A 22,650-nucleotide genomic window follows, 5' to 3' on the forward strand; every position below is an offset into this window, starting at 1 on the left:
CTATTTGACTATCGATTGAATTGCTCGGCAATCATATTCGATGTTGGTTAGATAACGCGTTAGGAGTTAACGTCGCAAGCCGCGGTCACACTGGTGCGCATTGTTGTTCCGTCGCGTGTGAAAACTGCTGAGTGTATAAAAACTGTGCAAATTGAGAGAAAACTTCTGCAATTAGTTGGAAGGTAAGTGCGATGGCAGTGAACGCAATCGGAAATGGGGGCATTACATAAAGCGAACCTAGGACGTTTTGCAAAAGTGTTTTACCACGGATATTTTGGGCATCGAGCTCAGACGAGATACACATACGCGCACACACACGCTTAAGTTTCAAATATGTAGGCACCAGCGAGACGGAAAACAAAATGTCGACCATTTACATTTTCTTGTATTACTTTTTCTGAACAGTCTTCAAAAGGTTTGTGACAAGTTGAGGATCAGAAGAGTCCATTTAATAAGTACTTCACCCGCAGGAAGTTTCTTGTTGGGGGGAAATTGAGTTTGAGTGCGTTTTTGTGTGGGCAATCTGGTGGTATTGATTTTTACAATGGCTGCCGAGAAGTCTCTTCCATTTTCCTTCAAAATCTGCAAGGAAAAGCTTCTACCTAAAAGTGCACAATTGCTAATAACTAAATTGGAAGGTTTTTAACTAAAATACTACGAATAGTTTTTAAGAATCGAATTAATTGTCGTATGTGTAGGTTACCCAATTATGTGCATTTGCGAGTGTGTGGTTGATTCTATGGGAGTTGATATTTGCTTTCATGTTGATAAGGGGAAGGGAGGGGAAGAGCGCATCTTGCTAAGTTTTACTTTCTCTTTTATTTATGCTGCAAACTTCAGCGGGTGGTGCTCCATCTACATGATAGTGTCTTGTGTGTTTGTGTCGGTGTGAGAGAGACAGCAAAGCAATCACGTTTCTTATTCTCAGCATTTTTATTTTCTGTTTAATTTTTGTCCTCTTGTCAGCGTTTTAATATGATTTCTCCTCGCTTCCCCTGCGTTTGTTTAAATTTTCAGTATAAATCTGTTCACGTTGTAATGACGCGAAGGTTTCTACAAAATGGCAAAAAAAACTTCGACGATCATCATGTCGTGAAAGCACACTTCTAGACAGATTTTTCGTTAATTTGTGAAATAAGTCGTGACGTCATACATACAGTGACGAACATAATTATTGGCACAGTTGGCTTCTTTAACTTTGAGGCTCATTTTCTCCTCTTAAAATGGGGATATTTACATAAAACAAAATTTATTCACATAATATAATTAATTAACAACACAACCCAGTTTATTTTAATATTTTACATCTTATAGTTAATTTTTAAAATTAAAATAACGAAAACAAGTGCCGAATCTTCCTGAACAAAATTATTGGCACACTTGCTTTTAATTTGAAATTTTGGCACAATTTTACCGATTTGGCCAGTTTTTTTTTTATAAACACATTTATTATTATCCCCTGAGTGGTATGGAATAACTTTTTCCAGCTAAAAGTATCAAATTGCCTTTTTTTAAACCTTTTTTCATAAAATAAGGGGTAAACATAAAAACTTTACATTTTCGGACCGGAAAATTATTTGGAATTTCCACAATCTTGGAAAATTATATGGTGAGATCGGAGAAATGATAGACAGAAGCCTCTAAACCATTACAAGCATCGGGCAGCGTTTTAAGGGCGCCTAATCCTTGAAAAGTGATCAGCGCACAGGTTGACTCAAGGCTTTAAGTGACTGGAAGCGGGCCAAAATCATAGAACAAGTGAAAGTAAACCCGAAAATTTCATTAACAAAGATTGAAGATGGGGTGAAAAAACAGTTTTTGAAAAAATTTCTCCCCATTACGGTTCGGAAGACACTGCATAGCCCTAACTATACGTATCGGGTCGCAAGAAGGAAACCGCTTATTTCTAAAGTCAACAAACAGAAGCGATTGGACTATGCAAAAGAGAATTTGAAGTAGCCAGTTGATTTTTGGGCTAATATCATCTTTTCTGACAAAAAAAAATTATATATTTTCTAATCTGACGGTCGCCAATCTGTTTGAAAAAAGCCTCATATAAAACTCCTAAACAAAAACCCTGCTATGTCAGTTAAGCATGGTGTTAGAGGCGTCATGGTGTGGGGCTGCAAGTCCACTGCAGGTGTCGACGAGTTCGAGTTTATAGAAGGAATCATGGGAAAAAATAATATTTCGATATTCTTAAAGGAACCCTCCAAAAAAGTGCCCAAAAGGTCGCTAAAGCCTTGAGTCAACCTGTGCGCTGATTACTTTTCAAGGATTAGGCGCCCTTAAAACGCTGCCCGATGCTTGTAATGGTTTAGAGGCTTCTGTCTATCATTTCTCCGATCTCACCATATAATTTTCCAAGATTGTGGAAATTCCAAATAATTTTCCGGTCCAAAAATGTAGAGTTTTTATGTTTACCCCTTATTTTATGAAAAAAAGGTTTAAAAAAAGGCAATTTGATACTTTTAGCTGGAAAAAGTTATTCCATACCACTCAGGGGATAATAATAAATGTGTTTAAAAAAAAAAACTGGCCAAATCGGTAAAATTGTGCCAAAATTTCAAATTAAAAGCAAGTGTGCCAATAATTTTGTTCAGGAAGATTCGGCACTTGTTTTCGTTATTTTAATTTTAAAAATTAACTATAAGATGTAAAATATTAAAATAAACTGGGTTGTGTTGTTAATTAATTATATTATGTGAATAAATTTTGTTTTATGTAAATATCCCCATTTTAAGAGGAGAAAATGAGCCTCCAAGTTGAAGAAGCCAACTGTGCCAATAATTATGTTCGTCACTGTAGGTCAATTTTAAAGAAAGAAAAAAACAGCTGTTGCCAAGTGGGCATCACTGTCTTGGCAGCTCTACCCTTATGCGCATTTCTAAGCTTTTTGCTCAGGCAGGTTTAATTTTAATAAATTTTACAAAGTAATTGTATACAATTAGTAAAATCGTAACAAGGAATGCTTTACCTGATGACTTTTTAAACAAACTTAAAAAAAAAATTTTTAACCCAGAAGCTGTCATTTGAACTGCTTTGCGCTAGACAACTACTGCTTTGCGCTAGGAACTAATTTACTTTAAAACATTCTTAATAAGCACAGAGTATTTAAAGAAAAGGAATATTTTCTTTATATTAAAAATACAAAAATTTTAAATATGTGAAATATTACACATTATGGTATTGTGGTTAATTGACGTATATTCACTAAACACGAAGAGCTGCGCACAACCATTCTTTTTATCAATTTGAACTGAGCGTCTGATAACGACGAGCTAACCTTGAAGGTTGATTGAACTGCAAAAAGGAAATATTTTGACCCCCTAGACGGGCATATAATTTGATTTCCGCCGACCGCTTTAACCCCCGCCCCTGCAATCTCCCTACCTCCAACGGGCGTACAAATCCTGTCTGCCTTTTTATGACTTTGTGTGCAAGGAGAACCAGGCAGTTTTTTGTATCTGGCGGCGTGCTTCTTTTCGTCGAGCTTCGTTTCGTTTGGCCTGCTCTTTGCTCACCGTTTCGTCCCACCAACAAAATAAAAATAAATAAATAAAAAGAAGAGCCAAAACACAACTCGGAACTCGCTCTGCGCTTTGTTTGCCTGGCTCTTTTGCTTCGCTACTCCCTCCCTTCGCCTTCTCCGTCTTTCACCGTGTGCATGAGCGAGTGTGCTGTGTGTGTGTGCGTTCGTTTGCGGCTGAGTGTGTGCGCGTTTGTACATTGAACTCAAATTCGAACCTGAGAAGAGGAGAAAATAGTGAGAGCCAGTTGAGAACGAGACGAGAGACCCCGACAAACTTCCTTCCCTTTTCCCTTGCCCCACACACCTCATTAACCCCCCGAAAAGGGTCTGAAGTTTCGCCGTTGCCTCCGTCCCATCACAAAGCCCTTCGATCACCTTCTCTGGTCAGATGACCAAAAGCGACTTTCCGCCCGAGAAATCAGTTTTATTTTTTTAAACGTGAAACATATTATAAAGCGTTATAATTAAATAACATGGATGTGTTGTAAAACAATTACCTGATCTGGTTTGCCTTTAATTGACCAATATGTTCTTCTCACACATGGTATTTGAAAATTCATAAATTTAAAAGAACTTTTTGTAATAAATGGATCACGTTTTTATTTCCCTTATTTGAAAGTTAATTTTGTACTCAGAACTCAAGTTGTGCCGAAGGTAATTTCCCTTTGTTTTGATTCGCCTTGTAAAGGCACCAAATTTTAAGAGTAACCCCGAAAGTTTTTTTTTTTTTTGTATAGTTTTTGCTGCATTTTTAGTTATTTGCAGCCGTGTTTGACCCTTTTTGTTTTGTTCTCTTTTTCCGTTTTATTTCGGGTTGATCCAGCTCCTGGTCTCGTCCAGTTTTTTGCTGGAAAGATGAAGTTCCGTGCCCTGATGCAGGATCCGATGTACATGCGCGAGTTCCAGGCTATTGCGGCCACACTGGCCAAGCTGGCGAAGGACTGCGTAATGATCCTGGGCTCTCGCCAAATGCACTTTATCGTAAACGAGGATCAGAGCTCCACTGCGTCTCCCCTAGTTTGGGCTAGCATTGCGGCCGATGAGTATTTTCCAGAGTATCGAATGGAGGCTGCCCGACCGGATCAGGAGTACATAGTTTTGGGCATGTCCTCGGCAAATCTCGGAAGAGCTCTATCTGTGCTTCGAGGAGGAGGCGTTAATAGCTGCAAATTGAAACTGCAAAGGATTCAGTTTCCCTGCATTTCGGTAATAGCCTCAGTGCTTTTGTCCTCTTCAACAGAAGCCAGAGAAGTGGTTCACGATGTTCCAGTGACCATAATCCCGGCCAGCGATTGGCCCGCCTATGTCGTGCCAAGGGTGCCAAGCTCCCAGTTGGCTTTGAGTCTGCCATCTTTAAGACTGCTCCGAAGTCTCATAGACAAGCTGAAGAACGTGTCGCCCAGCCTCGAGTTTCAGGCCAACAATGATGGAGAGCTTAATGTCATAGCCACATCGGAAATGTCCACGGTTACCAGTCGTTTCAAGAAACTACTGCTAAGATCTGGGGATGTGTCCCAGCAGGGGGCCTCCTGTTCAGTGGATTCGAAAAAAGCCTCTGCCTTCTTCGGTGCGCTGCAACTCCCCAACGATGAACTCACCATTGGGATCGATAGAGAGCACACCATTCATCTGCAAATTGATGTACGACAGGATGTCGTCCTTCATTCCATTCTGCCCGCTGTTTGCTTTTAGTTAAAGATCGAATTAAAATTTTGCTTAGTCAAAGGAATTCATTTTGAATAAATCGATATTTTGTGTTATTGTGAGAAAAATTGTATTAATGCTTCTTGCTAACTGGAAGACGTTCTACTGAATGAAAGTTATTGGTAATTCCCTGAAGTTGTTATTTTATCTTCATGTTGAGATAAGGGGTTTGCAATCTGCTTAACAAATTTCTTGTTTTTCCTGTGCACTGTTACTCAGAAAGAGGCTTTAAATTGTTTTACCTCTGAGACAAACTTCGCTTTGAAAAATCAAGCATAACTAAAAATATGCTACGATTATCTGCGACTTACTGGTTATCTTTAAAAGGGATTTGGGGGATAAAGATACAAAGACACAAAAAAAATGCTTTATTTAATAAGCAAGTGGTTTTTTTTTGAAAATATGTCATACAAACTAAAACCATATTATCATGTATGCGATCGAAATATATAAATCCAGAACAATGTTATCTCAAAGTTTATTTTCGTTTTATTTTTTTTATCGTTATACACATATGAAAACTTTTGGCAAAATACCGAAAGGGTATGCAGTATAAGAAATGTACATATTTATAGGAAATGGATGAAGGTTGATGCATGTGCATTTGTGAAAATAGAGCTTTTAGATGCATTTTTGAAAAATATTTATTATACCAAGTCGAACTCCTAAAACTCCAAACACCATACATATATCAAACAAGTTCGGTTTAGTAAGGGAAGTTTGACTGCTTTTGGTTTTCAATGATATCTGTTGTTATCGGTTAACGAAAGTTAGGGCAGCTCTTCTTTTTCGTCGTTCTCCGCTGCCTGTCCCAAATTCGTCAGCAACCGTGGCCTCATTTCGCCTTCTCGCTCTCTCACTCTGTCTTTCACTCACTCAGCTGCATTGCTGATGCACTTGCATGAGCGTGTGTATGTATGACCGAGAGAGCGAGCTGCATCCATGCATATTTATTGTTTGTTGTTACTGGTTTTTAATTTTTTTTTTAAATTTAAAAAACAGTGTGCACATGCACACATTTACAATTGACTTGTAATTACTTCGCTTGCATTCACCTGCTGCGAACAACCCACTGCTACATACGTTGTCTTCCTCAAAAGAGTTTGGTATAAATACATACATACATACTTAAATCTGTAAAATGTTTAACAAAATAGGAAATTATCCTTATAATATAAACATATCTATTGGTATACCAAATAATGTAAAATATTTTTTTTATTGTTGTGCCTATTCCTAACAAAAAAAGTTTAAGTTAAAGAAAAACCAAGGCTTACAGAGAAACTTATTAACTAATGACGTGTATTGCATATTCTTGATAAATTGGTTAAACTATTATTATTCAAAGAAAAACGATTTTGGATAATATTCCTGGTAAAACTATTACATTTAAACTTAATAGTGTATTTACGAAATTTATTCAGTAACTTTACACGTAGGAAACAGTATCTACTTTTATAAATAAAGATAAGGGAGACAACATGCAAAAAAAAAATGAAGTCGGAAGAAAAACTAGTCAGTCGTTATCGTTTTATTCGCTTTTGGTTTTCTTTTTTACTGCGTTATTTTTATACACACACATGGTTGGTTTGAGGAGGTCAGCTGAGTGCATTTGTTACTGCGAGCGACCCTATTAGAATTGTCGTAAATTGTAACTCTCTCACGCATTTTCTTCCTCTCACACGCGCACGATCAGCTGATCGATGGGGGGAGATGAAATCGGAACAACGGTGCCCACCACACAGGTACATGAGAAAAGAGTGACAGAGAGCAAGTTGTGAATGAGTGAAAGAGGGCAGTCCCCTAAAGGAAATAACAGAGACCCACTCACTGGCTCCCCCTCAGCTTGACTCGACTACTCGGCCATTTTGAGTGAAGGCAAATCAGGAATTTCAACTTATTTTTATATATTCTGTTTTAAATCAATTAGGTTAGCACAACGCCGCACAAGCAAGGTGTTTCTCTAAAAAATCGGTGAGAGAGCGGTTTGTTGACCTCATTCTTGGGGGTTGAGTGACCTGCTTTCTGCGGATTGAGTGCTTGTATTTATCTAGCCATTGAGTCACTTTGTTTTACTTAATTAGTGTACTATAACCGAATTGTGTCTGGTATTTTATTTAATTGTTTTCAAATGACTAATACGAATAACATTGCTGCCCCCGCCGATTTGCTTTGAGTGCACTCCCCGCTCTTTCACTCAAGCAGCGTTGTGTCACTCACGGTGCTCTCCGTCGCCATTTTCCGTCGAGAGCTAATGTTTCTGTCGGTTCTGTCGTTTCTGCTTTTGCTTCATTCGTGTGTTGGATTTGAGTGCGTGCACAGCTGAAAAGTGAAGTGCAAACGACTGTATTTTCTAGAAACGAAAAAAGGTGCTGCTGTTTATATAATTGCTAATATTATCACGCTGCGTTGGACTGAATTAAAAATGAAATCTGATTTCTCGGTGGACCAGAGCATGCAAATCGCTCAAATTGTGTATGCATTAAGTTTTGCTCGTCGCTTTGATTTCGTTATATTGTTGTACATACTGAGACTTATTTGTTCTGCTCCTCCTCCTATCTTCCTTCTGCTGTTACCCTTTGTGTGTGTAAGTGTGTACGTCGTCATGCGCTTGCCTCGTTCGCTCTCTTTCGCGCACATGCAGCGCCGTGTGCTCCCTTTTGCGTGTTTTTTTTTTTTTGTCGTTTTCTTCAATCGACATTTCGTTTTCAGTGGGTTTTAATACTGCACATTACTCACAAAATTGCGGCGAATTAAATCAAAAAGAACTGTTGTTAAATTTTTTAATTTTAATTTTCGTTTTCGCCGTAAAAGGTGCAGCATGTAGTGTGTATAACTGTGTATAACAACCGTTGCATATGTGTCCGTATGCGTATGTGTTGTCTGTACATAAGCGTTGTGTAAATGCCTGAAAAGTTGTATATTTCACTGGAAGTTTTCCCCTCTTGGCAACCAGTTTGGTAATGCTGTTTGGCTGACCTTGCCTCTAAAAACTCAAGCACTTCCCAAGTGGCTAAAAAACCTTCACAGTTTAATTGTTGCATGTCCAGTGCCACCACACACCCACCCACCCACTCGATAGGGTTGCCAGGTGGCGTTGTTATTGCGTTCTTACGTCCGTTCATTAAACTACGTAATTCCACTTTGGAGGAGTTCCCATTTACTGGGCACAGCCGAGGGCACGAGTAACAATACTACATTTAACTGGAAAAAAATAAATTTTTTTTTTTAAAAAGATTAAAATGCCCTCCTCTTCAAATATGTAAACCAAATTAAACTTCGAAGAATTTATAAGGGTAAAAAAAAAAAACTAAGCTTTGTAATTTTCAAGAGTTTGGCTCAAAACCATTGGGAAAGTATAATGACTGAACTTGCGTGGCTGTTATTTTGACCCCTGTTTGTCGCAGTGGGCAAGTAAATCGCAGGCTGTCTCGCTCACACGCTCAGCTGTGCGTAGGTAGGTTTCGTAACACGAGAGAGAAAAAATAGAATGTCGACCTGATGCGGGAAAGGAAAATGGGAAATATAGAAACTTGCTAGGGCAGCACTATTGGGACCAGCTTCAATATGCGCTCGACTGCTTCTTTACAACGATATTCAAATAAGTTACAAACAATGCCAGCAACTCAGCACGCACAATGCATAACGAACAGGGTAAATTGAGGAGGGTTGGAACGGGGGAGGAAGGGCATACATAGCTGACAAAGCCACATGAACACACAAATTGTTATCAATTATGCTCGGGCCAGGGTTGCCATGTCTTTGGGGGTTGCAGTCAGCTGAAGCAAATGGTGGAAATTACGACAGTTAAACTTATCTTTCGCTCACCACCATTTTACGACGCATTGTTAAAAAAGTATCAATCAGAACGCGAAAATTGGGTAAAATTTAGAAAACCTAGTCTACAGAATTTATTGTCATCCTATTGGTTCTATTATTGATTACTAAGGCTTTCAAATTTGAAATTTAAAGATTATTTTATTTTTTGGACTTATTGCTTGTTGAAAATTGAAAACTTTAAATAAATGTGGACTGCATTAACGGTTTCGGTACCTTTTCTGTTTGAGACCCTTCCCATCTCACGTTTTCAGTTGCTGATAAACGACAACAACAACCGATAGCAACAACCACAGAGCCAATCGCCATATGTTGGAGTTGCCACACGCAAAGCAAAATGCTTGGCACTCGCACACGCTTACACACACGAGCAGAGCACACTAACACTGGCACACTCGTGCATGAAGGCGCTGCCATTTGTGGCCTCGCTTATTATTTTTTCGTCTACGCTTTTCGGTGTGAAAAACTTGTGGGGCACAGATACGAGTGGAGACTAATAGATGTAGATAGATTATATTGCCTAGGTTGGGTGTTTGAAACGAACGAGCTATCACGGTGTCGACACAGGCCTATTAAGTTAAATTTTTTTTGGACCTTAAAAGTGCTTAAAAGGTTTTTCATTGTGTTATGTTTACTTGCTAATGTAATGTAGTGTAAAATCAAAAAGAAAGTAGAAGAGCAGTAATAATTTCACGAGCAAAAAAAAAAAAAAATGGTACCAAAAATGTCTGCTTTAATCTCCACACGAATGAGATAATTCAGTAATATTGTTTGGTTAGACACCTAGCTGGGGCTGGTTTCATTTAATTCAACGAACGTTGAACAACGAAAGGTTGTTATACGCTAACAAGTTAAAAAAATCAAAAGATTTTTTAAAATACATTTTATAGCTAAAACGACGTAGTCGATTTTTGAGACATGGTGCCATCTCTAACTAGCAAAAAGCAATTGAAAAGTCAAAAACGTCTAATTTTCCACCAAACCAAAACCGTTGACGTTGTCTTTTTGTTTGGGTGCTGGTTTCATTTCAATGGCCTTGAACTGAATTTGTTGAATTCGTTTTTTTTTTTTAATTTTGTTTGCGCTTGTTGAGCTTGCCCACTTTGGCAAATGTTTGACGATAGTTTTGAATTCGTTATTTTTTCATGTTTGCCTGTCAAATTTGACAGAAACTGAAAAGAGAAAAATATAAAAGGGCAGACTCGTTGGAACTACGCATTAATATTTTTTTTGTATAAGCTATATGTACATATCCGTAGATGGGGGATTCGAGTACATAATGTGTGCGGAAAGGGCGGAAAACAAGTTCAAATCTTAAATTTTTCGGCGAGTGGAAGCAAAATCAAGAAGTCTGTGCTTTGCTCGATTTTCTTTCAATTCATCTTCTCCGAAAGAAGCATGGCAACTCACGCACACACGCTTGCAAAACTTGTTTCTCGCTCGCACACACATAGGAAGAAGGGGCAGATAGCCAACACACACACGCTGCGCATTACGAAAGGCAAAACATAAACAAAACGGCCGAAAACAGCTGATTAACACAGCTGTGCGCGAGTGTAAGTTAGTGTGAGTGAGCCAGCCAGCACTCATTTTTCCACTCAAAACATTCGCTCCCGCTCTCTCTCTCTCTATTTGATTTCCTCCCTTTTTCGCATGCACGTGTCGGTGGCTGCTGCTGACAAACAGCTGTTAACTTATTTACAGTTTTCATATGTTGACAAAATTTATAAGAGTGTGTGAGTGGAGTGTGGAGGCGTAGATGGGTTATTTTTGAGTGGTGGTGTGTATCTATTTCTAGGTGGTGTATATTTTCTATTGTTATCAGTTGCCCGCTTTCAGTTTTTATTTTGTTGCCAACATGGTATTTGCCGATGATGTTTAAAACTTAAGAAATTTAGTTAACTGATAACTGTTTGCATTCCGCAAATTAAAGTTGTAAAGATTTTTCAGCAAAAAGCATATAAGCTTAAATCTCGAGTTTGCCAACGTTTTTATTGTGTAATAAATTCATTTTTTTTTAAAGCTTATTCTTTACAGTAAAATAAACATTTCAACCAAAATAACTTTAAAAGTCAGCTTGCTTTCATGTCAAGATTAAAGACGTCAAAACGTAAGAAAAAATCACAATCTTCAAAATTGCAATACGACTATTTCTATTCCATTTTAACAAAAATCTTTAAACTTTTTGTGGTTGGATGTCTCTTAAACAAGAAAAGACTTTAATTAAAATTAAATTGTTTAATTTTACCGCTTCGGTCAAGCAATAGTTGGCAGCACTTATGCGGTGTGGCTTTTTCCATTGTCCGTTGTCAGCGGGTACCTGTCCTTATAAACGGGGCTGAAAATCTGTCTTTGTGCATCTGACTCTAGCATTGTCCGTTCTCACTCTCTCCTGCCGCTCTCTCTTTCTCGCTATCTCTACCCCTGAACTGAACTGAGTTGAGCCGGTTTTTCACATTCACTTGAGACCCCGAGTGCCATATTCCATATTGCCCCTTATCTCTTGTGTGTTTTCGGTTCTACCAGTTGTTGGTCGCAGACCCTCTCCTCCATTTGGGCACTACCTACATACCACTCGGCATTGTCAGAAGTCAGCGTTTCAGCATTTCCTGTCTGTTCCCGATCACTTCGCTCGGCTGCCTTCTTGCATCTCTGTTTCTGCATATTCTAGTTCCTGGGGTAAGGCTCTCTATCTGGTTCCTTCTGTTCTGCTTTGTGACTATTTTTAGGTGGCATTTCGCCTTGTTTTCCGGCCATTTTGTTGTTGAGTTTCTTAATTTCCTATCTGTTATCCGTTTGGTTAAAAAATCGATAAACCTATAACGTAGAAGTTAAGTTTTCTGTAAAAGGTTTCTAATTAACTGTTGTGAGTGAGAAAAGTTCCATTGCCACTATTCCTATCCCTAACCATTCAGTTTACTTGACTCCTAGCCAATTCTTTGTCTCCATCTCTAGTGCAACGTGACCGTTAAATGCGTTCTATTTTGTTACTTTGTTTCACATTGCCTTAACACCCGTTTTGTATCCTCCTTTCTGTATTGCAGCACAACACTCTCTCTCCAACGAAGCACGCATTAAGGAAATCGACAAGAAAACTGTAAAAAGTGAAGTGAAAGAGACAGAAAACAGTGATTATGAAATGATGATGTAAAAGAGGAAAAGTCAAATTGCGAATTGAATTTAAATATAGCTTAGAGACTTTTTGCATGGTGTTAGTTATCGGACCGATTCAGAGCAAACATTTCGAGATCAATATTCAATTATTGGTTGTGTTGGCATGTTAAGTGTGTTCGATGCCGGTGCGGTTAAGTGTCGTCTATGGCCGAATCCGTTAAAAGTCAATCGCTCTCTGCATTGACGGAGGGGCAGCACGACGACGACGACGGTGGTTCAAAAGCAACAGGAGCGACATTGGCCAATAATAGCAGTGCGGCCAGTACCACAATCTCATCCAATCACTCGTCCCAGCGGCGACGCAACAACAACAACACAAACGGCAGTAGCAGCAGCAGCAGCAGCAAGGGCCAGAGCAAAAACCGGAAGCGCAACACTTCGGCGACGTCATCCGGCCCTACAGTCAGCTCCTCCGTCGACGTAGTAGCCACCACCTCGACTGCAACTGCAACTGCACCCAAATCCACCCGTCGATCTCGCAGCCAAGGTCGCCACTCCTCTGCCTCTGCCTCTGCAGCAGCCAGCAGCAGCACCAAGGAGTCACAAGGCTCCAAGCGCACGGCAGGAGTCTTTCGCTCTCCATCATCGCCGGCGTCCAACTCCATCCCGGTGCCCAGTGATCATTCGCTGTCACCCGGCAGTCGCAAGCGCCACCATCACCACAGCAGCAGCAGCAGTAATCACACTCGTAGTAGCCACCAACGTAAGTTGCCCCATAAGTTTATTTTATTGCATTCGCTGTCTGCATGAGAAATGTTCACAGATGTTAATTGCCAACTGATTTGGTTTATCGTTAGTGTATCGTTATAAAATTCGATATTCCACTTTCAATTGTTGATAATTGACAATTGATAAATACTTTGGATTACCAGGATGAGCGAAGCGATCATTAAATAGTTAAACTTTTATATACAGATTTGGAAGAGGGATTATAAACTTAATAGCGAAAGCACTTAACTAAAAATCCGAAAAAACTTTTATTTGTTCTCTCTACCTTTTGAATTATGTTAGTTTTTACTGTATTTGTTCGTTTGTCTAAATTTCAAAAGCAGTCAATCGTTTCTCCTATCCCCATCCGAAAAAAAAGCCACAGAATAACAAGTTATATAGGAAAACCCGTCGGCCGAGTCGAAGAGATAAACCTAATTTGATCCTAATTACCTCCGATGCCTTTTTCAGCGGCGCCCGGTGGAGATCAGTTGGTGGAGCTCTGCTCGCCGCTCAAGAAACGTCGCCTGCAGCAGGCCTTGGGATCAGGAGCCGTCGGAGGAGCAGTAGGAACCGGCTTAGCTGCTGCTAGAATCGACCAGACGCCGCGCCAGGCATCCGGAGACTGTGTGGCCCAGCGCACGCGCTCCAAGACAATTTCCCCGGAGGAGCAGCCGAGCACTAGCAGCGCGGCGGCGGTGGCTCGCGGTCACCAGAACAACCAGATCCGGGCCAGTGCCAGTGCCAGCTCCAGCAGCTTCCCGGCCAGCAATCGCAGCAAGCGCAAGGCCAGTGGTGGCGGACCAGCGGCTGTGGTCGAAACCACTCCCCATCGAGGGGCAGCAGCTGCTCGCGCCGGTCGCAGCGGCAATCTGCTGAACTACTACCGCAAGACGCGCAAGGCCAGCCACACGCGCTCCTCCCAGAAGCCGGAGAAGCAGGTGCTACAGGCGGAGGAAACGGCCGCCAGCAGCCGGAACGGATCGGTGGGATCCGGATCCAGCAACAGATCAGCGGGCGTGATCAACAAGTACAGGAAGAGCCTGCGCCACTCGCACCAGAGTCTGCTGGACGCAGAGAGCGCGGGGCCAGAAGGACCTGGTGCTGGTGCTGGAAGTGGAGCTGGAGCTGAGGAGCAGCAGCCGGGGCACGGGAACCTGGACCAGCTGCCGACGAACGAGGCGGCTCTGAACCAGCCAGAGACGACGACAGCCGTACACCACAGTCAGAGCCAGTCGGAGGCGAAGGGCCGGGCCGAGGAGCAGGACGACCACGACGACGACGAGGAGGACGACGAGGAAGAGGAAGAAGAGGAGGAAGAGGTGGGCTTCTACGAGATTGTAAACTCAGCGGACTCGTCGTACGAGGAGGACGCCCAGATCGTCGCCGAGGAGGACGAGATCACAACGGAGGAGGACGTCGACGACGAGGAAGACGACATCGAGGAGGACGAGGACATTGAGGAGGAGGATCTCTCTGAGAGCGAATTCGCCCAGCAACTGATTGGTGAACTTGGTGGTAAGTTCCTTCGAATTACCTTTCAAGCAAATAGCACTCTGCTGTCATCTCCCATTCACCACGGTAGTACGTCTGTAGATGTCTTGTAAATATTAACGTTGTTTTAGTTAAATATAGTTAACGTAATGAAGCGATAATCGCTTCAGCTTGATTTTGAGTTTTCTAAAATAATTGGGAATGCTTTCCATTAACATTTGTTTACCCTGCTAACAAATAATATAGACTTCTTTAACTTAAGACAATAGTATTTCTTTTTAAAGTTTATTTTAATCTCTGTACATAAAAAATTAAAATGGAATTTTAATTGGCAAAAGAATATTTCGACACATTTTAAATGAAAATTTCAATTTTCCAAAAAAGATTAAGTTGACATGCTTTAAATTTGAGCTATCTTTGAAATAGCACTTTCTCGTTTTTCTGTTGGCATAATGTTTTAGTGTTTTTTATTGTCTATCAGTTTGCGCATTTGTTATCAGTTGCAAAATACGAGTGCTTATACAATGACGAAGTACTTATTCCACGAAGCTCCCTCGACTTGTCGCTATTGCCGAATGTCTACTGTAGAGTTTTTGTGATTTTGATAAAAGGCGAATGGTGCGGAATGCCAACGCACTCAAAAATGTCATCGGCAACGATCGGCTGGCAGTCTTAATTCGTACATTGCGCTGTCTGGAACGGGAATATATGTACTGTTATACATACACACATACATATGTGTATATAGAATTGCGCTGATTAAAAAGTTCGTAGTTGAATAAATATAGTTGAGCAGTACCTCTTTAATTTGCTTCTTCAATCGTATTGCATGTATGTAACCTATTATTATCGGTTAAAAAAAAAATTAATACGGGAAAAGTGTTCAGAACTTTCTGTGCTGTCACCTGTGGCCAAAATACCACAACCGCCATTGCCATTATTTCACCCACCCTTTGACCCATCCCCAAAAATCATTCTCTGATATTGATTTTTAATTTACGCTTTTTATCAAAACGCAAATAACGCCCATATTATGATTTTAACCCCTCACATGAATCACATTGTACTTGTTTTCTATTACTTTATTTACTGTTTAGGCAAGAAAAAAACAGTGTGGTGTTATACCTGTAGAACTTTGTTTCATGTGACATTTTAAAAAATACTTTTATTCGGGGGCAAACCTTGTACAGTCAGAGTTGGAAAGCAAGGCAATATTATTTTCGAACTTGTTTTCAAATTATTTTAAACCCTTATTCTTTCACCCTGCGAAAAAGAAATGTTTATTTTTGCACGTTGTTGTTGTTGTTGACATATAGTTGTTTTCACTTTAATATGAGCCAAAAAATTATTATTTTGAATCTAAAACAAAAGTGATTAAATAAAACTCTCTTCTTATCATATGATTTTGAGTCAAAGAATACTTGATTGCTGATGCTTGTGTTGTTGATGATGATGATGATGTTGTTGTTTTTGTGCAAAACAATAAACTAAAGCGAAATTCCAAGTGTATTGTGGTGTCAACAAAGGCGGCAAGTGAGCAGCTAACTGTGCAGCGCAGAATGAGAGAGAGATGAGAGAGTGAGGCGGCGGCGGCGACAGAGGCGTCAACAGCAACTTTACAGCAGCAGCAACAACAAAGTGCAGCATAAACATTAATAAACGGGGAATAAGTGAACTTAACAGAATACACGGGTGCGTGTGTGTGCGTGTGCTTAGTTTAATTTGAGAGAGATCAGCAGCATCTGCAACTGCAACTGCAACATCAGAAGCCACAGCAGCAACATCATCATTGTCAGCGACAGAAGGTCGTTCAGGTCTCCTCTCCTGATTTCCCCTTGCCATTACCCTTTTGAAAGCCAAACACACACTGCGCTCAAAGTAATAATATTCTTTGCATTACATCAAACAATGAAAAAAAAAAAAAAACAAGTCAAACAAACCAACTAACTCAAGTAGTGTAGCTGCAAGAAAATAACAATAAAAACAAAGCCCCAAAATGATTGAAAACCATCAATAAACAAAGCTGTTAACTGTTGTATCCCACTACTCTCTCTCTCTCTACTCCCTCTACCCCATTATCTCTCTCCACTCACACACACACACCTCCTGACCACACTTGACTCGAAAAGGAGATCAACAACAACAACAAGAACAACAACCCCAACGTGCCAGCAACAACACTAAAACAACCAAGAACAACACATCAGCGGCAGCAGTGGCAGCGAACACTTTGAAGGCGACAACAACAGCAACAACGTCGTCCGGCTATCAGCAACGTGCCGCCCCCCATGGACAGGGGGCGGGGCCAGGCGCTGGAGGGGGCGGGCCACGTGCCACGCGCAGCAGCAATAGCAGCAACAGCAATACGAGCAACAACGTTGTTGACTACAGCATTATGCCGCACCTCACGGCGGCCACAACAACCACGCCATATGTCTTGACGCCACAGCAGCAGCAGCAACAACAACAACCGCCACAACCTCCGTCGCAACAGCAACAACAACAACAGCAGCAGCAACAACAAGCTCACCAACAGCAACCACAACAGCCACCTCAACTGCTGCCCACACACCAGTTCGCACACTTGTCTTCCTTCGTAACACCAACAGCAGCAGCGGCAGCAGCAGCAGCAGCGGCGGCCCACTATCCCCGGCTTCTGCTGCTGCCGCTTACTTTGCACAGCAGCAACACCATCAACACCAACACCAGCATCAGCATCAGCATCATCAGCAACACCAGCAACAGCAACACGTGCAACAGCCACCGCAGCCGCACTATTACCATAGTTCTGTGGCCGTGTTGCATCAACAACCTCCACCGCACCATTTTACCTCCACAGGGGCAGGACCACCGCCGGCTCTCTACCAGCAACAGCCGCCGCCACAGCTAACGCGCTACACGCCGGCAACAGCAACTACATCGGCCACCTTCGTGCCTCCGCAGCAGCAGCAGCAGCAACAGGTCGCCTACAATCCGCAACAACAACAACAGCAGCAGCAGCAGCACTCTTCACTGCGACGCAGTTCACGTGGCAAGACGGGTTCTTGCGTGAGTTCGGCAGCGGCAGCACAGCAGCAGCAACACCACCAGCAGCAACAGCAACATAGCAGCGCTGCTGCTGCTGTACAGCAGCAATTGCTGCCACCGCCTGGTACCTATCAATACCAACAGGTGGGCGGCAATACCGTTGTCGTTGCCGTGCGTCATCAACAGCAGTTGCAACAGCAGCAGCAGCAACAACAACAGCAACTGGCCCTACACCAGCAACAACAACAACAACAGCAGCAACATCAGCAGCATCAGCAGCAACAACAACAGCAGCGTGCCACGCTCGTGCAGCCGGGATTCCTGTTCAGCTACCGCAGCAACCATCCGCAGCAGCAGCAGCAACAGCAACCGACGCAGCAAATACATCAGGGCCCCAAAGTGACGCATAGCAGTGGTAAGAAGAAGAAGAAGAAGAAGATGAAGAAGGAAGAAAAAGAAGGACGAGAGGAGGAGAAACCGCAAGCAAACCAAATACGAAGGCCCCCAATCGATTTTAGAATGGGTTCGAATTAGAGCGAATGCAAAGGAGTATATGAAGCAGGGCCACAGGGCAACAAATAACATGGTTGACCTTTGCACTATGACATGTGAAAGAGAGTTGTTGCTCCGCTCGACAGAAGCCCATTTGACCGACCTTGTTGTTGGTTTCGGGCGCCTTTCGAATAGGGATAGTTGAGCAGCCCTGGTTTGGAGTAAGGGAATGCTAGCAGCCCTGGTTTGGAGTAACGGAATGTTAACGCACACACGCACTGTAGGGTTAGGGTTTCAAGATGGGTTTTTTTTAAAAGGTTACAAATGTAAATGTAGATGCTGTAGAATAGAAATCTTAAGGCCTTTATTTTTTCAAGATAGATTCGTAAATACTGTACAAAATGCAGGGTCTTGGTCTCACTCCCTATCCTCTTGGTGCTGGTTATGGACTAGGTGATAACTCTACCCATTGCACTGAAAGAAAAACAAAAACTACACACCTTTGAAACACACCAACCCCCTCCCCCTCCCCTCTGCCCCTCGCTCGATCATTCCTGCGTTGCTTTGCTCGCGGTGTCTGCCCAAATAAGTCCTAAATCTGAACTGAACCGAAATAATAGTGAACTTAACTTTGTTTTGCTCTGTTTTCTCTATCCACCCCGCTCCCTGTCTCCGTGTCTCCGTGTCTCATGTCTGGTTAGCAGCTTCGGATGCTTTAACATATAGTTTGATGGCACAGCAACCGCCAAGTGGACCGCCGCATGCAGGTGGACAGCAAATAACGCCAGGTAAACGTACACCCCAATCGATCAGTATACTCATACGCACTCACACTCATATGCAGCCCATCCCCACACACATTTTGCCACGCCTCGATTTTACTTTACCCCCTCGTCCCGCAGACACACACACACACCTCCTCCACTGGACGACCCAGGTGGCAGCACCCCTGTTCTTTCACCCATTACTTTTCCTCGTCTGTAGCTTACCTTAAGATTTTAGTTTTGCTGTTTAGTTTTGATTTAGTTACGTTTTATTTATTAAAAATTTCTGTGTACCCCTTCCATCTACTTTCATCTACTTTAATTTTACTCCATAACTTCAAAATTTTATCTTAAACAATCTAAATTTATTTTGGGTTATTCTCTGTTTTCAACAGAAAATGTAACTTGTTTCCGGTAAAAAATAAATTGGAATTTAATTTTGCCTATGTACAGCACAAAACTATTTCATTGTTTCATATTTGATGTGTTTTAAATAAAACATAAATGACTTAAACGAATCCTTTACCTTAAAATATTTGAATCAAATTTATCAAATCCCAAATATTAATTTATTTTTGAATATTAATTCCGTGATTGATTTGTTTGTGCTCCTCAAAACACTTTCCGTTTTTCAAGAAAACTCAGTCGTATTACAAAATCGTTAGGCTAAGCCTTTTCTTTCTGTTTTGACATATTTGTTTCATGTTATAACCTCCTCCACACTGTAAAATTCCCTCAATATAACAACAAATTGTTCCCAGAAACCATGCCAAACTTTGATATTAACGAGGAGGTTTTTGTCTTTCTCCGCGACGCGCTCCTAGGTGCCAACTCAGCCAATCTCAGCATTGTAGCGGCCGCTCTGAGTGCCGCCCGTGACGTCGGAGGAGGAACCGGCGGAGGAGGAGGAGCAGGAGGAGGGGGATCGGCCGGAGGAGCAGCTCCAGCCACCGGAGCATCGGCTGCGTCCGGAGGATCCACCAGCGCCGTGGGCGCGACGAGCAGCAGCAACAGCGGGGCCGGCCAACCAGCCAGCAACAGCAGCAGCAGCAGCAGCAGCAACAATGTGACCGCCACGGGGTCGGGCTCTGCTCCTGGAGGAGGAGGAGGACCCGCAGCCACCGGAACGAGCAGCGGCACTCAGCACGGCGGCGGAGGAGCAGGGGGGGCTGCAGCCGCGGATTCGGAGAGCGATGACAGCGAGGTGGGTCGTCTGCAGGCGTTGCTCGAGGCCCGCGGCCTGCCGCCGCACTTGTTTGGGGCACTGGGCCCGAGGATGACGCACATCCTCCACCGCACCATTGGCAACAGCAGCAGCTCCAAGGCCAACCAGCTGCTGCAGGGACTGCAGTCGCACGACGAGTCCCAGCAGCTGCAGGCTGCCATCGAAATGTGCCAGATGCTGGTGATGGGCAACGAGGACACCCTCGCCGGCTTCCCCATCAAGCAGGTGGTCCCTGCCCTGATCCAGCTCCTCCGCATGGAGCACAACTTCGACATCATGAACAACGCGTGCCGGGCCCTGGCCTACATGCTGGAGGCCCTGCCCCGCTCCTCGGGCACCGTCGTGGAAGCGGTGCCCGTCTTCCTGGAGAAGCTCCAGGTCATCCAGTGCATGGACGTGGCGGAGCAGAGCTTGACCGCGCTCGAGATCCTCTCCAGGCGCCACAACAAGGCCATTCTGCAGGCGAACGGCATTTCGGCCTGCCTCACCTACTTGGACTTCTTTTCGATCGTGGCGCAGCGCGCAGCCCTGGCGATCGCGGCCAACTGCTGCCTGAACATGCATCCCGAGGAGTTCCACTTCGTCGCGGAGAGCCTGCCCCTGCTGGCGCGCCTGCTGTCGCAGCAGGACAAGAAGTGCGTGGAGAGCGTGTGCTCCGCCTTCTGCCGGCTGGTGGAGAGCTTCCAGCACGACGGCCAGCGGCTGCAGCAGATCGCCAGTCCGGACCTGCTGAAGAACTGCCAGCAACTGCTGCTGGTCACGCCGGCCATCCTGAACACGGGCACCTTCACGGCCGTCGTGCGGATGCTCAGCCTGATGTGCGGTAGCTGTCCGGACCTGGCCATTTCCCTGCTGAGGAACGACATAGCGGCCACCCTGCTCTACTTGCTCACCGGAAACGCGGAGCCGGCGGCCGCCAGCGCCACGCACGTGGAGCTGATCTCGCGCTCGCCATCGGAGCTGTATGAGCTCACCTGCCTGATCGGCGAGCTGATGCCGCGCCTGCCCCTGGACGGGATCTTCGCCGTGGACTCGCTGCTGGACAGGCCCACGCTGAACACCCAGGACCAGGTGCACTGGCAGTGGCGCGACGATCGCGGCTCCTGGCACAACTACTCTACGATCGACTCGCGGCTGATCGAGGCCGCCAACCAGAGCAGCGAGGACGAGATCAGCCTGAGCACCTTCGGGCGCACCTACACCGTCGACTTCCATGCCATGCAGCAGATCAACGAGGACACCGGCACCACTCGTCCCGTTCAGCGGCGCCTCAACCACAACTACGTGGCGCCCGTGTCGGCGGGCCAGGACTTGACCACCAATGCGGCTGGATCTGCGGCCTCGGGAGGAGCTTCCACGTCCGCCGCCGCAGCCGCCGCCTCCAACAACAATAACAACAACAACAACAACAATCCGCCAGGGAACAGCGGCAGTCAGGTGAAGCGCCGCCCCTCCCTGGACGCCAGAATCGCGTGCCTCAAGGTAAGAAATTGGATGATCTTTATTCCTGACCCTCATGACTTATGCATCCTCCGTTTTATTCCTTTCAGGAGGAGCGCGGCCTGGCAGCTGACTTCATCAAGCACATCTTCAATGTGCTGTACGAGGTGTACAGCTCGTCGGCGGGCCCGAATGTGCGGTACAAGTGCCTGCGCGCCCTGCTCCGCATGGTGTACTACGCCACGCCGGAGCTGCTGCGCCAGGTGCTCAAGTACCAGCTGGTCTCCAGCCACATTGCCGGCATGCTGGGCAGCAACGACCTGCGCATCGTTGTGGGTGCCCTCCAAATGGCCGAGATCCTGATGCGCCAGCTGCCCGATGTCTTTGGCACTCACTTCCGTCGCGAGGGCGTCATCTACCAGTTCACCCAGCTGACCGATCCCAACAATCCCATATGCGCAAACCCATCGCCAAAGCCCCTCAGCACAACGGCCACGCCCACCGCCAATGCGGGCGGCTCGCAGTCGGCACCGGCCTCCGCCAACAGTCTGCAGGTGAACCCCTTCTTCATGGACAGCGCTCCGGGATCGTCGAGTGCCTCCACGACGCCCAGCAGCAGCAAGCACCAGTCGTACAGCGTGAAGAGCTTCTCGCATGCCATGAACGCCTTGACGGCCAGCGCCAAGGGAACTCCTGCCGGAGCGTTGGACGCGACTGGAACCTCGGCTCCAGCCAGCGGGTACAACTACAGCAGTTCGGCACCGTCCTCGTCCTCGAGCGCTGGAGCGCCCGCTGCCTTCTTTGTGGCCCAGCAGGGGGATCCGCGGCAGTACGTGCAGTTCCAGCAGCCAGCAGTCCCACCGCCGCCGCCCCAGTTGGAGCTCCTGCCCACTGGAGCCCAGCAGCAGCAGGGGCAGGCGGGGCCCCAGGTGATCTACCAGCCGCAGCAGCAGCAGCAGCCCGCCCACCTGGTGGTGGCCTCCACCAGCAGTGCAGCCGCCTCGGCCTCCTCGTCGTCGTCCTCTTCGTCCTCGGCCTCGGCGCTGCAGCACAAGATGACGGACATGCTGAAGCGGAAGGCGCCGCCCAAGCGCAAGTCGCAGAGCAGTGGTCGGGCCAAGTCCCGGCAGGAGGATGCGGCCGTCACGGCAGCGGGATCTGGAGCCGGAGGAGCGCCACCGGGCTCGGCCAGCTCGGCCATGCACGAACTTCTCAGCCGCGCCACAAGTAAGAGTGCGTATTTATTATTTGCC

The 22,650-nt window shown here is 44.7% G+C and overlaps 2 protein-coding genes across 4 annotated transcripts in view; both read left to right on the plus strand.

Annotated features, from left to right (window-relative positions):
- On the plus strand, positions 1 to 12,470 carry LOC108091375 (checkpoint protein HUS1). Of its 3 annotated transcripts, none has more exons than XM_017190537.2 (3): positions 1 to 182; positions 4,356 to 7,605; positions 12,118 to 12,470. In XM_017190537.2, the coding sequence occupies exon 2, from the start codon at positions 4,388 to 4,390 to the stop codon at positions 5,222 to 5,224; it is 837 nt and encodes a 278-aa protein (XP_017046026.1). In that variant the 5' UTR covers positions 1 to 182; positions 4,356 to 4,387; the 3' UTR covers positions 5,225 to 7,605; positions 12,118 to 12,470. The 3 variants fall into 3 exon arrangements, with proteins under 3 accessions (XP_017046026.1, XP_017046027.1, XP_017046028.1); XM_017190538.2 differs by lacking the exon at positions 1 to 182 and adding an exon at positions 249 to 415; XM_017190539.2 differs by lacking the exon at positions 1 to 182 and adding an exon at positions 2,985 to 4,186.
- Positions 12,385 to 22,650, plus strand: part of LOC108091373 (E3 ubiquitin-protein ligase TRIP12) — a 16,213-nt gene continuing 5,947 nt past the window's right edge. The window contains 7 exon segments of the mRNA XM_017190525.2: positions 12,385 to 12,950; positions 13,427 to 14,473; positions 16,579 to 17,094; positions 17,097 to 17,891; positions 18,670 to 18,756; positions 19,557 to 21,439; positions 21,508 to 22,624. Coding sequence (XP_017046014.2) covers positions 12,392 to 12,950; positions 13,427 to 14,473; positions 16,579 to 17,094; positions 17,097 to 17,891; positions 18,670 to 18,756; positions 19,557 to 21,439; positions 21,508 to 22,624 — 6,004 coding nt within the window. The 5' untranslated portion in view covers positions 12,385 to 12,391.

The sequence above is a fragment of the Drosophila ficusphila genome, unplaced genomic scaffold (genome assembly GCF_018152265.1).
Source record: "Drosophila ficusphila isolate 14025-0441.05 unplaced genomic scaffold, ASM1815226v1 contig_791, whole genome shotgun sequence".
Lineage (NCBI taxonomy): Eukaryota > Metazoa > Arthropoda > Insecta > Diptera > Drosophilidae > Drosophila > Drosophila ficusphila.